At 43.7% G+C, this 16,852-nt stretch overlaps 1 protein-coding gene across 1 annotated transcript in view; it reads right to left on the bottom strand.

The window, feature by feature from the left end:
- Positions 1–16,852, bottom strand: part of LOC147718790 (connector enhancer of kinase suppressor of ras 2-like) — a 1,944,591-nt gene that overhangs the window by 1,581,460 nt on the left and 346,279 nt on the right. The window contains exon 4 of the mRNA XM_086967239.1: positions 10,027–10,114. Coding sequence (XP_086823365.1) covers positions 10,027–10,114 — 88 coding nt within the window. The remainder of the gene's footprint in view (positions 1–10,026; positions 10,115–16,852) is intronic.

The following is a 16,852-nucleotide window of genomic DNA, read 5'->3' as shown; positions in this document are numbered from 1 at the left end:
TGAACGATGCTCGGCGTGGGAGAATTAATATGGGCACAGTGTAGTTTTGTACTCATTCATTTGGTTGTCCTCATTCATGTGGATTTGAAGCAAGCGAATGAAGGACGGTTGCAATTTCCGGTAAAAACAGGGTCCTATTTCTGGTCCTGCCAGGAGTTAATCTGTTTAGTCCATGGCTGAAATTTGGGGTCTGAGTTCCTCGCTTTTCTCGCGTCACAGCAAGGAACTCAGACCTTGTCAAAACATTTAAATAATTACAAAAAGATTGTGACCTTGACACCAGCCAAGGCTGTATAAATATGCTGTAAATATATATGCTGTTTAAAGAATATATTTGACCAGACACCTCTAACATTTTCTACAGCCTCCATCCTAATGAACATCTGATCCTGGCGTCAATACCAAGAGGTGGTGTTGGGTCTATACCAAATCATCCATCAATGCTTTTTTCAGATACTTTCGAATGAGACTCTTTAGACAATCCCATCTAGAGTAACATGACAGAAGCAGCTAGCGCCGCTCTACTGATAGAGATACTCCTGAGGCGAAAAGCCGGGAACGTGGATATTGAAATTATTCATTTTTAACCATTGTATATTGTGTTTTTAAAACCGTTTTCTGCACATTGCACTGACCCTGGCACCCACCCCAACTACGCCGAGCAGCTGATCTAATTGCTGTCTTTTGCCAAAAACGTTTGTTTTCCGCCGCCATTACCTCGCTCCAGGGAGCCACGAGACACGCCCACCTCTGCTGGCCACGCCCCCACTCCGACGCCCGAGCATCCACTATAAAGCATGAGTCTATGCCGGAAGCGCAGCGGACGAGCGCAGCGGGCGCGTCGATGGCGCGCTTAAGGCACGCTCGTCTGCTCTCGTCCGCGACGAGACCGCGACTAGCGAAGACAACTCTGTTCAAATTTTCACACAGCCCCCGCGCTATACTCGTGAAACCCTGCTCAACCTTTGAGAATTCACTCACGAAGGTCAGCCCATCTTTGCTGCCACCGCCTTTCCACTGCATGACTTCGTAAATAAAGGTCTACTCCTGGGAGGCCCTTTTGAATGTCAGGTCACTGCCAAAACATGCTAACGAAATTCATCTACTTATTGAATCTCATCATTTGGATGTCCTTTTCTTAACTGAAACGTGGACCCATGCAGATTGTGATATTGAACTAGCATGGGCATGTCCTCAGGATTTTAAACTTTTGCACCTTCCCAGACCCAAAGGCCGCGGTGGTGGAGTAGATATTATCTACAGAGCCTCCTGGCATATTAACACCATAGACATGGACTCAGTCGCCGGCACCGAGATCCTTGGCCTTTCCATAAATTGCCATTCAGGAGGAATTTTTACGGCAATTATCTGCTATCGTCCTCCAGGGACTTTTACTTCCCAACAACAGCAAGCACTACTCACCACCTTCACGATTATGGCAACCTCCCACAATAAACTAATCATCCTAGGGGACTTCAACTTTTGGCCAAACGGTAATCTTGACACTGGTCTAGAAAACCTCCTGCTCTCTTGCGAAAGTGTGGGACTCTACCAACTGGTTAAGCAACCCACCCACTCAGCAGGCCATCGACTTGACCTCATCTTTTCCAGCCCTCAACTAGTACACCTGAATGACGTTCTGCCCATGAGCTGGACGGATCATTCTCTTCTTGAATTCTACATTACTAGCACAAAAACTAGATTAATTAATCATAATGCCCCATCAGAATTTATGTACAGAGACTGGAAAGCTCTGGAAAAATTGAGCTCTATCACCTCCGTATTTAATGTGGAAGACAGTTTCTCCCCTATTAACTCGGTCGAAGACAACTACAAAACATTTTGCACGAGGATATTATCTACTACGGAATCCCTAGCTCCATTAAAAAGATGCAAACCTAAAGGCAGAGCTTCTGCCCCATGGTTTAACGACTCCCTGAAAACCCTCAAACTAGCCTGTAAACAGGCGGAGAGGAAGTGGAGACATGGCTATTGCGACACAAATAAAATTATCTGGAAAAACAAGCTCCTAGAATATAAATCTGCCATCGCTGAGAGCAAAGCCACCTACTACTGCTCCACCATAGTCAATGCCGCAAATAGCCCCAAAAGCATCTTCCAGATTCTTGATAACCTCATCCACCCCGACTGTGCCAAAAAAAACTATCCCTCCTACAGAGGCACTCTGCGATAATCTCGCACTGTTTTTTAAGGAAAAAATTGAGACCATCATTAACAAACTAAACACCACCCCTCCGCAAAATAATTCCTACGCCCCCGGGTGTTCGCTGAGCCCAGGACACCTATCCAGGGAATGTCTGCAAGTCCTCCCCCTTATTTCAGAAGCAGATTTCGAGAGAATGGCACACGGAATCACCTCTGGGTCCCCCCTTGACCCGCTGCCTCCAAAAACTTGGAAAGCGTGCGGAACTGAACTCTTCCACACCCTTCGCAGGATCTGCAACCCATCCTTGTGTTGCGGATTTGTCCCTACCCCCTGGAAGCAAGCACTTATCACCCCACTGCTGAAGAAACCCTCACTGAACCCTGAGTGTTTATCCAACTTTCGGCCCATATCGCTCCTACCCTTCCCGGTGAAAGTTGTGGAACGCTGGGTTAGCTCCTGTCTATCGACACATCTGGAGCAGAATCACATTCTGGACGACTTCCAGTTTGGATTTCGTCCAGCCCATGGCACCGAGACAGCGGTGCTTACAGCCATGGAAGAACTTCGTATGCGTGCAGACAGGGGCCACGCAGTGGCCTTGATCTTATTGAACCTGTCTGCCGCATTCGATACGGTCACCCACGCGATTCTGCTAAAAAGACTCAAAGAGGCAGGGGTCGACGGCACCGCGTTGCTTTGGTTCCACTCATACCTGCGAGATAGGAAACAGGCTGTGTCCCTCCCCCCTTTTCAATCCGCCTTTTCCCTGGTACCTCACGGGGTGCCCCAAGGCTCGTCCATCAGCCCGATCCTTTTTAACGTTTATTTGAAACCATTAGTTACTTTGATTAAATCCCACAGTCTAAGAACTATAAACTACGCAGACGACACCCAGCTTATCCTTTCCTGGGAGGGGGAAGACTCAATTCCCATGGAATCGTTCCACGACTGCCTGAGAGACACAGCCGGCTGGCTGCACAATAATTCCCTGCAATTCAATTCCTCAAAGACCGAGGTATTGTTCTGCGCCGGGAGCCGGATTCCTCATCTATTTCCTACGGAATTCTGGCCCCCGGAAACCCCAGAAAAACCACAGCCGGTCACTAGTATCCGCAACTTGGGCGTCATGTTAAACGACAAACTTAGCATGGAAACGCAGGTAATTAAAACAGTCTCCACCTGCTCGGCCCTATTGCGTTCTTTACGCAAAATTATGCCACTACTTCCCACACAGGCACGAGCACTAATAGTCAGGTGCACTATCCTTAGTCGCCTTGACTATTGTAATGCACTTCTGCTTGAGTCCCCAGCTGTTCTACTGGACAGACTCCAAAGAGTCCAGTCGGCCGCAGCCAAACTTGCTCTCGGATGGACCAGAAGATCCTCGGCCACAGCAGCCTTAGCCGAGCTACACTGGCTCCCACTGAAGCAGCGAATAGCTTTTAAAGCACTTTGTCTTGTTTTTAAAGCACTACACGGAACTGGCCCCAGATCCCTACAAAAAATGTTTTCCTGGTACACCCCCACCAGAACTCTCCGATCCGCCTCAGCCTGCCTTGTCACGGTACCCAGATTCAACAAGGTAAGGACGGGGGGAAGATCCTTCAGAGTGGCTGCCGCTAAGCTCTGGAACAGTTTGCCGGTCAACATCCGCCAAATCCCACAACTCCTCCCTTTCAGAAAGCGGATTAAAACCTGGCTCTTCCCCTAAATCCCTCACTGTTACTCGTTCCTAGCCCCCTGTTTCACTTTCACCTTAGGAGTAATCTCTCAGAGCCAGGATACCTGCCAGGTGACAGATGCGCTATACAAATGTTTTACATAATAAATAAATAAATAAATAAGCATACAAGAGGCCAGACTTCCTTTAAGCTAATGCCAAATACGACAAAAGTGGTACTGGACCAACTCCAGGCTTTGCAAACTAAGTCACTTGGTGACTTGTTGGCAGTGCCAATAAGCATAGATAGGGAGAACTGCTCCACATACTTTGGGCACGCCCGCCTGTCATTGATTACTAGGTAGGAGTTGATATAGGGCACTAATTCCAAATCTGGGAACTCAACCCTTAAGCGAAGCTGGTGATGCTAAATGATATCTCAGATCTGTCTAAAACTACCTACACCTAAAGGAGATGTCTCTCCACCTTCTTTGTAGTTTCCAAAGTCTGCCTTTTATGACATTGGTAATAACCGGATATATACCATCACACATGGTTTACTGAGATGTGCCAGATCCCGACATTTGAGAAATGTATATATAGACTCAATGACTAAGTTGTCAAGTTTAATGAAGTATGTTCCCAAATCCTTAATCCAACTGAACCACACTCCTCAATGTTAAAAGACAATTAACACTTTCCAGCATGTTCATGTATGCCTTTGACAAGATAACCTTATTCCCTCCCTCACTACACTCTTGTACTCTAATTCATGTTTTACTGGTTTTAACCACTTGAAACCCACTCCCCTGCTAACTGCGAAAATGCTAACAGTCTACATATCTCTACACTGTCTTAACAGTTCAACCTTTATCCCTTCTCCATCTCCATCAACCTTGTTTTTGGTACATATCAATAGTGCCCATGTATACTGAGATGACAACCAGCGGATATAAACAATATATATACATTTCTTATAATAAGAGTTGGCTATAACCATCTTTTGTTTGGTATAAGTACAGATTGCTGCATTGACTTTGTGCTGACTGTAGCTCTAATTGTTATTTTTAACTCACCTAGAAGTCCCTGATCTATGGAACAAAGTGTACCTAGGGCTGATAAGTTAAATGTCACTAGAGGGCGGCATCACCCATTGTGGCACCTAGTTTAATGACAGTGCAATTATGATTGCAAGCCTACCTATTTAGCCTGCCAATGCAGTTTCAAACGGAAAATCGACCTGTCGAAAATAACCATTTTGACAGGTCAAAAACCTCCTTTCAAATATTGCCAATAAGGCAGGTTAAAAAACCTTTCAAATATTGCCAATAAGGCTGGGTGCATGGAATTTTAAAAGCAAGACATGCAAAGGTTTAATGATACATATATCCTTAAAATGACAACTCAGTTGTCACTGTGGCAAAGCTGGTTGCTCCATTATCACATTTAATTTTGTTATCTCTGCCTAGAAAACAGCTGCAAATTTCAGGAAAATGTTAGCTGGCAGATGAGCAGGGCCCTCCTTTGATCTGCCAGTCAGGCAGGCACCAAATACAGTTGGTTAGGAGCTGCTCCCACAACTGGTTTAGAATTACCACAGAGGGGTGACATTTCATGGTCACACCTCGCAGGGGACACAGGGGCTCTGCACAGAGGAAGAAAGGTTCTGTCATCTTTTTATGTAAAGAGGGTACTGTAGGATTGTTTGTGGTAGGGCACACAAGAGCGGCTGCAAAACTGGCTAAGATTAACCCCTGGAAACCTTCACCTCATTGGTTAGGGAGTGGCCAGTAATGTTCTAACTCCACAGCCTGGTGCCAGGCATAAATGTGGCATCACCAGTACCCTCCTCAGAACACTTTTTGGACCTGTGGAAGAACAGAAGAGGACTGAACCTGCTACCTTAGAAGAGCCTAGAAGACTGGGCCTGCTTTACCTCTTGAAACCAGGCCAAATAAGTGGGCTCCTGCTAAAGGTACAGGTACAGAGCAAGTTAAAAGAGGCCCTTTTCTGCAACTGTCCAGCTGACCAGTTCCAACTGGAAATGCCTTGAACCCTGCTGCTGGCACCTGCTATATTGAATCTTGAACCCAAGTGCTGTCCCTAAGGTCCTGGACCTTTAGCTGGTTTCAAAGTGTACTCATCCTAACATCTCCTGAAACTTAGAATCTTTTTGGCTTCAAAAACCCGTGGAGGACTGGGACCAACCTTTCCAAGCTGATCTGACAAATATGTGTTGCCACTGGACCTAAGAATCAGGTTGCTTTCACTTAGGGCTTTTCCGCAGCAGCAAATCTGATTCAGTGGGACCTCACGAAGATGGTACCTGGCTTTATGAAGCCCTTTTCGGCTACAGCCTACAGCCTTGCCCAGCTAGAAGAATCCAAGCTCAAAAAAGAGACCAAAGCTTGATTTAGAGTTTCACAGATGGGCTACTCCATCAAAAAGTTATGGAGTAACCCACCTGCCAAACTTTAAAATAGACCTTAAGTCTAAAGGTAGAAATCTTCAATGTGCAACGGCACCAGAAGTATCCACTCAGCGAAGGAACTTCCTTGGGCGCGATATTCTAATTTCTTCTACTCAGAACTTTACTGCCACAAGCACATGGATTCATCAGGACGGAATCCAGCAGCTATCCGACATCATGGAGCCCTCTTCAGCCACAGCTTCCTTGTTTATCCTCTGAGGATTTTTGACTTCCATTTCAGAGTCTAAGTTCAAAGGTTAAATGTCCAAATTGGTCGAACCTGGCCTCTGTACCCAAACTGCACTCCACCGCAGGCACCGCCCGTGCTGGGCGTGATACTGGGGGACAGTGACGTCAGGCAGGGGAGGGTCAGGGTGGGGGGTTGTAAAATGTGGGATATGGACCATTAGAGGTAAGTACTGGAAAAAAAAAAGAATTTCGTTGCCCACGCTGCATTACATTTGGCGATGCAGCGTGGGCAACGAAATTCGTTTTATTTATTTGTTTTGGTACTTACCTCTAATGGTCCATATCCCGCATTTTACAACCCCCCACCCTGACCCTCCCCTGCCTGACGTCACCGCCCCAGTATAACGCCCGGCACGGGCCGTGCCTGCTCCATCGTGGTCCCTTTACCTTGCACCGGTGAAGCGCAACCAGATGACCATGGATGGTGTTTTCATTTTTTTGGGCACTATTTTAATATATAAACTTTAAACATTCATAACTCCGATTTTTCTTCTTGACTTTTTGAAATTTTGGTTTAATTGTATTTATTAAAACTTACTTTTTTTCTAAAATGGGTCAAAAGTTTTCTTGTTTTGTGTTTTGACTTTATTACTGTTTTGGAAGTTGATTATTACTTTACACACTTACTCATTTCATGTAAGTTATGCCTGTCTGATCTATGCGATAGCTAACAGGGGGCTGAGCTTTGGTTTATATAGCGACTCTAGTGGTTCACCCTGACAAGGGCTGTGGTTAATATTCGAGGTGGATACTCACCCACTCAACTAATATCTCAATTTCTTAAATTAAGTGTACTATCTATTGGTTACCACCACTGATTTGCATGTTTTATGTGAGGCTGTTGATTTGATAAGCTTGTATTATACAAGCCAATGTTTGACTGTAACCTATACAGTGTATTTGACTCTATTCAAATTAAAATCTGTACAAAAAAAATAATATGCACATATTGTTCTTTGTGTTTGTTTATTTATTGAATATTAGATGTGGAAACCTTAGCTGAAAATTATGGACATAATGCATATAGCTCATTAACTTACTATTCTGCACCCAAAAAAAAAGACAAATCATGTCCATTATGATGGAAAAATAAAAAAAGGAATGGTGGATTCATTACCCGACATATACATCATATAAGTTGTGGGTACCTGGAGATATATGTTAACAGCAATTAAACGTCTGGGGCAGATCATAATTCCGAGATTGCTGTGTCAAATAGATGAGGAGATTTGGAATATAAAAATCTCTAAAGGAATATATTGAAAGTGAACTAAGCAGAATTTGGATAAAAGAAAAATGCCAAACTGTTTAGAAGGTTGGAAGGCTAGATGATTAGATGGACAATATATTTAGCATTGTAACAAAAGATAAAGCTTTACTTCCAATTTAGTTGCTTCTGCTAAGATCTTGACCAGGTAACCCTTCCCAAACAATAATTCATCTTTCTCTCAAGACCCATAGTGAAGGGTTAAAGTGGGCCAGCTATAGAAAAACATAGGATCTGATTTAGAGTATGGCCGATGGGTACTCCAGCACAAACCTGACAGATATCCTGTCCACCTTAGTACAAGTGCATTAGGATATAATGCATATGCAATAAGGTGAAAGGGACATCCATCATGTTTGTGACATTTTTCCTGTCTGCCAAACTGTAAACGAGACCCATAATCTTGAGAAGAAGTCATTCTGATATTATCTAGAAGTAAAAACAGCTTATAAATCTTAATTAAAATGCTATAATATACCATTATGAATGTTACATCTACATACTATGTGAGTAATGCTCTCACTGTGCCTAAATAAATGCACCACATTCTTTGAATGGAAAAGGATATTAATGAACACCATGCATGTAATACATATTTAAGAAGACTGTATAAACGCCATGATGTTGTTCCTTCCAGACAGTGACCTTGATTGGGTGGGCCAGAGGTACAGCTTTTCTGATTTACTGGCGACTATTACATTCTGGCCAATTAAAAAGTAATGTTCATTACTATAAGTGATCCAACTGTATGTCAGCTGTTTATCTTCTCACACCTCACCAAATACTTATGCTTATTACCAAGAGTCACTGTTATGGTTCAAATAACAATCTTTGCTCACTTACCAGTCCTGACGTACATAGGCTTTTTTGTGAACCCAATCTCTGTGCTAAACAAGATCCTAGGGTTTTTGACTGCAAAAGTACTTTTTACAATGTACAGCTGCCATTTTCCGAGTTGGAAAACTCTTTGCAAATCATAAAAGGATTTTGGGGATGCTTCGCAAATCACAAAAAGGAGAGTCATAAGAGGTGTGTGCCTCTCTACTTTACAAGTCTCAGGGGTATGTTTCAATTTTTTGTGGCCACAATTGTGCTTGCAAACGAATGATCAGTTACTGAATCCTAAGTTGGGCAGGTAAGTGATTGGCAAAGAGGAAGTAGTCTCTGGAGGACAAGTTGCCCTTTGGAAATTGGGTAAGACGGTCTCGCGGGGAGCATGATCCCCGTTGTCTTTCCAAATGGAAAACATTTTTTTTTTTTAAAGCAACAATTGTCCCTTTAGCAGACATAGGCTGCTTTTAAAAATGCTTCTCATTTGTTTATGTAAATGCAGAACATGAATGTTGTTGCCACAGTCACAGAAGTTGCAATCTGACTAATTAAAATGGATTAGGTAGGTGTTTTGTGACCCTCCCGCATAAATACATAATCACTGATGCAACCTATTAGTACAGGTCACCTTGCAACATTCATTCACAAGTGAGGAAATGGCAAATCCCGTTATAAGAAAGGTTGTTCATACTTTGAGCATCTTGCTTTTCTAGTATCTGCTATTGCCCCCCCCCCCCCCCCCACACACACACATTTTTGGCTTAATGTGGAGTTAGCCATAAATGGATCCTTCTTTATTAAAGCACATCCACCAGACCTTCAACCTGAAATCTAGAACAACCCTTGTAGCAAGCCATCACACTGCAAATCCGAGATGTGCATGACTAATAATCTCAAAGACCACCATCAGCCCCATAAATAGTGCATAGTTGGTTTGTGTCACGAAGCAGGAGAAGGCGGTGATGCCTCCACTCTGTTTTTGTGAGATCTGTCAGCAACGTTCATTCAACACAGAGAGCCACTTTTTCTTTTGTAATGCATACAGTGTGTGAGCTTTGAGGGATATGTCCTATTGTGGCTGAAAATAGGTTGTGCCTTCCTCACCATTCTTCTTGCAACCTATTGGTACAACCTCAGCTGGCGCTACACAATTGTCCCACTTACTTAAACGTTCAATTCTCTCTCATGAGCTTCCACCGAAATCTTTTCAACTGAGTACCTATTTTAACCTAAGTTGTAGGTGCTTTTTTGTGCCAAGTAACTTTGATCCCCAGAGTAACCGATATCTGTGACTTCTGCAGGGCTACTTTTATAAAAGATTTCCTTGCTAGATTTTCATTCTGTCTCGCAATATATGTAAAACAAGATGGCTTCCCTCTTACCTGCTGCACGATGGTTGTTAGTTCCAGGCACAGTTGAACAATGTTGTTTTTCAGGAGTGAGTATTCCGTCACACTGACAAATGGAGACCTGGCATAGAGGAAGAAGACATTTAGGGTTCAAGAAGCCGATATTAATTAGAGCTTAAGTAACAAGTACTTTGTGCAACTATAAGTTACTTTAAACTAGGACATCTTTTGGAGATACGAATACAGCGATTGCATTATTTGAGATGTCAAAGTTTACATGAATGCTCAGATTTTGAAAGCTCAATTATCACGATACTGGATTATAACGGAAACAGACATTTATGGGTAGAATGGCGCCAATATTGGAGTATGGAGATAAATGCAAGAAATTCAGCTGAATATTCTTGCATTATTAACATGAATATTGCTGCAAGGATAGCAGTAACAAGTTCCAAGGCACAATAGCAATCATGCTGTCTTTTAGGTTTGTTTCCATTTTCTCCTTGAATGATTTGATATTTTAGAAAATGTCAGGACTAAATATGGTATAAGGAACTGAAGAGTGGAAATATTCAGAGATGAAGGGCGCGTGCTGTGAATAGGTCGACAGCAGCGGCCAGTGTACTGTAGCAGAATATTTCTTTGTGGTGGTCACGCATAGCCCTTTCGAGTGCCCGTGGAAAGCAAAACACCATGCATTACCAAAGTACAATGGAATAAAAATGGTACCTACAAAAAAAGACATAGGCCTCTAATTTTTGTTGCTATATTTAAAGGCTTCAGCTTGATGTGACAAGAATACAATGTTTATAGGAAACTATGGGGCACATTTATGAAGAAATCATGCAGTGCAGCGCTGCAAGTCCCCTTGCTGTGCTGTAATGCACCACAGGGATAGGGCACAAATGGCCGTTATTTAAGCCAATATGGCTCTTTCTGTCCTTTCCCATGCGCTGGTACCCTTTTGGCTGCATGGCGCCAACACAGGCACCCTTGCACTATGCTGCAAGGGTGCCTGTGTTGCATGCACGAATGTTTTTGTGCAAAAAGGGCCACCTTCCTGCACAAAAACAATCTTAGGAGGCGGATTACTCTTTCTAGGTGTGCTGCAAAAGGCAAGAAATGCGGAGAAATAGAGTTATTTCTCCTAGTTACGCCCTCCTTGGGAAGGCTTCACTTTTTGGCACATTCCCAGGTTCACCAGTACTGGTAAATCTTGAATGCGTCAAAGACCACAGGACTGCATGGGAACACCGATGCAATGCCCCTGGAATGTCTTCCTAGGGCAGAGTGAAGCAATGCAGCAATTTGCACTGTGTTGCGCTACTCCAGATTTATGAAACCACTCCGGGCCATGCAAAGTGCTTTGCGTGGCTTCATAAATCTTACTTAAGGTTTGCGTTTTGCATCCACCACCTTACATGGTGCAAACGCAACGCAAACCTCTTCATAAATAGGCACCTTTGTTTCTGAGATCCCTTTATTGGCAAAGCTAACCACATCCCCTGAAAATGTATACAATTTTTAAACACGCTTTATTAATGCTACAACACAAAACATATAATGCATTTACGTAATGGAAAATTACATCAGTGTAAATATCTGCATGAAAAGTAGCTGAAGATTGCAGATGCAAGCACAAAGCAATGCTTGACCTATTTTGTTTTGTGATAATATCTTGTATTTACAGCGCATGAAAACAGCGAAATTGCAGTATGATGCTACTTATATACTTGTGGAGTGGTATGGCTCACTGGTTAGAGGCGGCAGACCCGGAAGCAGAGGACGGCCTGGGACCAGGGTTCAATTCCCGACGCGGCAGGGTCGTGGACCAGGGTCAGCGGACTCGATAATTCTTGCCTCTGTGCCTACTCTAACCAGGGATCACACTCGGTAACTCTGGGCATTAGCTTGCCTCATCTCCACAACGGCCCCCCACATATGCCGGGGATGGCTGGTTTCACCTTGGAGATACCCAGTAGGGACCATCTCACAGGGGAAGCCAGGACGGGTTCCCCAGTGGTCTACAGCGCGGAGATACCCCATATGGGGTGATTCATGCGCTTTACAAGACATCATTACACAAAAGAAAAGTCATTATTATCATTGATATTATTATTTATAAGCACACAACTTCTTCGTTTAAGACACAGATATTAAATTGCCATTAGGTTAGACTGATGCAGGGTCAGTTGAAAAAAAGACCCAGGCACCAAAACAAAAGTGCCCATCATTAATAAATCAGAGTTAAACAAGGGGCCCACATTTGTGAATCAGGGCAGTTTTGAACTTGTAAAGACACGCTGCATATGTGTTTTCCAAGATATGAGCAACTACATATGCATGTGCCGTTGCTGCCGACAATGTTTATGGACTGGTAATATCAGTGAAAAATACGGCCCACCAGACCATAAAACCTGCAAACAGCCCAAACCACGCCCACACACTGATCTGTCAGATTTCCCTATAGGCCAGTCCGGCTCGGGACTGATGACCTTTGATTTATGAGCATTGGTCAAGATTATATCAAATGTGTCAACTTTGTTTTAATAGCAATCAGGTTAATTAGACGAAGTTTAATGGAAGGTGACAGCATCCACTCAATAAATTCTGCCAAATGCCAAATATTTCTGCATTAGGATATCATCACTATATCTGAATAAATGAGGCCAGAGGCACAGCAAATCAAGAAAGATTATCGCTCAGGTACCTTCTTATACATAAATTGCATGTCATATAGGCTTGGAGAATGGATATGGAATGCAAAAGGTTTAAATCCGGTTTTACTTCCCCATCCATTTCTCCCCCCATTCCTTACTGCCTGCAGAGGTGGTAAGGAAAACTCACCAAGGTCACTTCTACCGAGCACCCCTAAAACAAAAAATAAGTCCCTCCCCATTACCTATTGGAGGTTGACAGAACTGCCACACATTCTGATTCTACAAGCCTCCACAAAAACTCCCAAATAAAACGGGAGGAGGGAGGTAACATAAGGAATGGGACTAGGAATATGAAATCAGAGTAATGAAGATTACCAGTAAATGACTGGGCATCATTTCAGGTTTGGCGTACTGGGAGGCACCTTGTGAATTACTGGGTCTCTCACAAATCGGCAGTGTGTCTATGTCATTTAGAGGTGGAGCAACCTACAAATTCCCCACAAAAGAGCCTCAGCTGGGTGTGCCGTCCAAAACCCACTGACTTAATGCACGAGAAGACCCACTCTTTTAACCACTTCGATGCTGATGACGAGCTCAGCTCGTCATCAGGCTTACCTACCGTGTGCTGATGACGAGCTGAGCTCGTCATGTAACACGGTATTTCGAAAAATGCCGCACACAGCGGGAAAAGCCGCCGCATCGATGCGGTTAAGGGACACACATTTTTCATGTCCAGCGCCTCCTTACAAAGTGGGGCAGTCCCAGAAATGAAAATTCACTATTCACTCACAATGAAAAGAACAAAATGTCCTACACGTAAAGGGATTTATTTCTGCAAAAGAAAAATAATATTTAGTATGCTGCCCTGAATCATAGGTTCGACCATTTTTATAGTTTGAAGAAAGTGCTTCAGCTGTACACTTTGGCCACACTGGCGGACTAACCAGCCTCACACTATAGTCTAAATGACCCTATTAGTCATCATGCAGCTCCTTAGTAATTCAAAATCTTCTAAGGGCATAATTCTATAAGCCTCCCACTTCTTCATGATCGTAGGGCCTGGTTCGACTCGTAAGAGTGCATGCTTTGTAAAGATTACAACTATGGAGCAGATTATGTTGTCGATTGAAGTTGCTTCCTACTGACATTACTGCAAAATTGGGAGCAACCAACCTTTGGTCGGCTGCCCAATCAACTATTTAGGATGCGATCGCATATTGTGCGGTAACTTACTCACATTTGCCTATGGGAACTTGTGCTATGGCCGTAAACTGTGCAGGGATCAACAGGGGGCACCATAGGTGGCCCCTCGGCCCCAACCTGAGACCGCAAGGAGAAGGGGGTCCCGCTTTCTATCAGACTATCCATGTCAGAATGCCCGGCATGGAAAGCTTGTCACAAACAGAACAACGTAATCCCAAAAGCAGAAATGATGGTCATTAGGATTATGGTTTGGTCTCTGACAGGCCGATGGCCTCCTTGAGCCTGTCAGAATCCAGCCGGTTTCAATTCCGAATGCCTACATTGAAATTAGGCAGGCTGAATTGAAACCGACGATCTCGATTGGAAAGCCTTTGACCTAATTTCATAGGCTTTCTAACCGAGAAAGTAATGGGCCCCTAGGCCCCTAGGCCTGCATGTTCCCCCTGCTCTCTCAAGACTTTATTAACAACATGTACTTAATGCTCCTTGGGAAATCTGGCCAAGCATTCCTATTATTGCACAGTCAGTAGGTGCATGGAAGGGTTCACTTCCTTCTTCTTGTGTCTCACCGACCTGCTCAATTATTATTATGTGCCTGTCATCCACATATGTGAACATACCAAGTCGTGGCACCTCCTGTCATGCAATGAATGTGAGGGCCCATGGAGAAATACAGTTTCTGTCTGCTAATTTAGTGCAATAGTGCTTATACAGACTCATCCTTTGCGTTGAACCATGCACAGGAACATTCACTGATGTAATGGGGCAAAAAGAGCCATTACGGGTTTAGTGCAGCGCCGTCTTAACAGCATTATATGCCCCAGGTAAAGCAGTGCACTGGGCACTCCCAACATAACCACTCACAGTAATAACAAAATGTAACGGAAAATTAATGGTACATTCTGGCCTGCATGGGGGCCCCGGGCAACTGTCCTGCGTGCCCATTTTTAAAAAAGCACTGGTTTAGCGATCTGATCAAACCTACCTTTGCCTGACCAAATAACTACATGTTACACCTGGGATACAGCAAGAAAAAAAAGAAATCTAGGACTCCCACTTTGTTTGCCTTATAAACAGTAGTGGTTCCTCGAGGAAGTGCTGCGGGGCGGTGGGGCGAAGAGGGGCATTAGTGAACTCCGGCATACGGACGAATGTAGGTAAGTAACTAAATAAAATGAACTACATTGCACGCACTGAAATGCAGTTCAAACTTAGTCACAAGATGGCTGCCAAGACTTCCTGATTTGAAAGGTTGGCAGCTAGTTAGATCTCAGCACAAGATCAGAAGAGGCTACGGATCCTCTGCGTCCCAATATATGCAACAGGAGATTTACACCAATTAACAAAAAGATAACTTTCTGGACCAACAGCTACTTTTCTGCCAAATTTGGTGTAATTCCATTGAGCAGCTCGGGATGTAGCTGTATATAAAGCTCTTATGGAAATTAACATTGGAAAAACGTGTTTTGGGATCCCTCTTTTTCCTGGCCCTCATTTAACAGATTTCCCCAAATTTTCAAGCCAGCTGCTGAAATGAGTGTCAAACTAGTTTTTTTAGGATTTGTCAACCGATGCCTAGGTTATTGCAAAATGAAAAAACGCTCTTCCCATGGAAACTCCCTGATAACTGTAACTACCTACTGGAGACCGCCAGTAGGTCATGAATATATATGTGTGTGTGTGTGTGTGTGTGTGTGTGTGTGTGTGTGTGTGCGTGTATAGATATATATATATGTTTGTACATATATATTTTCATTCATATATGTATATATATATATATACACATATATGTAGTTGTATTTGTTTAGATACAGAAAATGAATGCTTAAATGTGCATTAAAACACACTCTAAATGGCGCCCATGATCGTGCAGAGTGCAGTCCTTTGTCTATTGGTATCACACTGTTTGAATGTTTTAAAAATGGCGCCACACATTGCGTTCCCTTATGACACTGAGGAAGGGACGCTTCCCGAAATGCGTTTGTCTTGAATAAAGTTTGTTGGAAATTGCCAAAATCCCGTGAGTGCTGCCGTTTTTCTTCTACTGAGGGATTTGTGAAGAAATCCGTGAAGCAAATATTTTGGACGCGGTACACCAACGCGTGGCAGCACCCGCCAGCAGAGTGACTCGCGATACTGGTGAACTTCGGAGCAATGATAATTTGAGCGAGTGCACCACCGCCACTTGAAAGACCCAGACGGAAAAGAAACGATTCCGGCATTGAATCGCAGAAAAAACGAAAAGCGGGGAACAAGGACGAGCAGCATACCGCGATGAATTTGCGGTGAGTCTGCTAGCATCATCCCTTGTAAAGTACCCGTAATTGTGAACGGTAAGGCGAGGGGTGGCAAAAATATCACAACAAACAAAGGAGGGGTGGAATTCCGGGACCGGGATACTACGTTTGACCTACCTTAAACCACAAGATGTTTAATATGGCGGAACGCAGAGATGCGGCGGGTGGAATGTTAAAAAATAAAAACCCCAATATTTCTCAACCACCACCTAAGATTAATGTGGAGATTACAAACACACTCATGACCCAATTTCAAAACCTGGAAAAGCTGTACGAAAGGGAACTACGAAAATGGTGGGAAGGCACCTCCCTACAAGGTTACATCGAAGTACAAAGAGTGCCGAGAGGACTAAGAATCTTCACTGTCCCGGCTTATGAAAATCCCGACCCCCTCCTGCTGGAGGCGTAGGCAGCTCACACAGCACTTTCGTGCAAAGGAATGCTGGAAATCCTTGTCCAGTTCGCATGGAGCGAACGAGACAAAGTGGTAAAAGAAATGGAGGCCATGGAGGAGGAGCTGTCTAAAAACACTGACAAAGACCAACAAGAACATTTAAGAACAGCAATGAAGAAGAGATTGGAAAAATATGAGCTCAAAATCAAAACAAGAAAGCAAGAGAAGTTTGACCGTGACAAGAGAGATTATGCAATGGGCAGGGTGCTAACCTTTGCGAAAAAATATGATCAAACAAGGAAAGA

The sequence above is a fragment of the Lissotriton vulgaris genome, chromosome 4_1, assembly GCF_964263255.1.
Source record: "Lissotriton vulgaris chromosome 4_1, aLisVul1.2, whole genome shotgun sequence".
Classification (NCBI taxonomy): domain Eukaryota; kingdom Metazoa; phylum Chordata; class Amphibia; order Caudata; family Salamandridae; genus Lissotriton; species Lissotriton vulgaris.
This window is presented reverse-complemented; position numbering and strand designations above follow the sequence as displayed.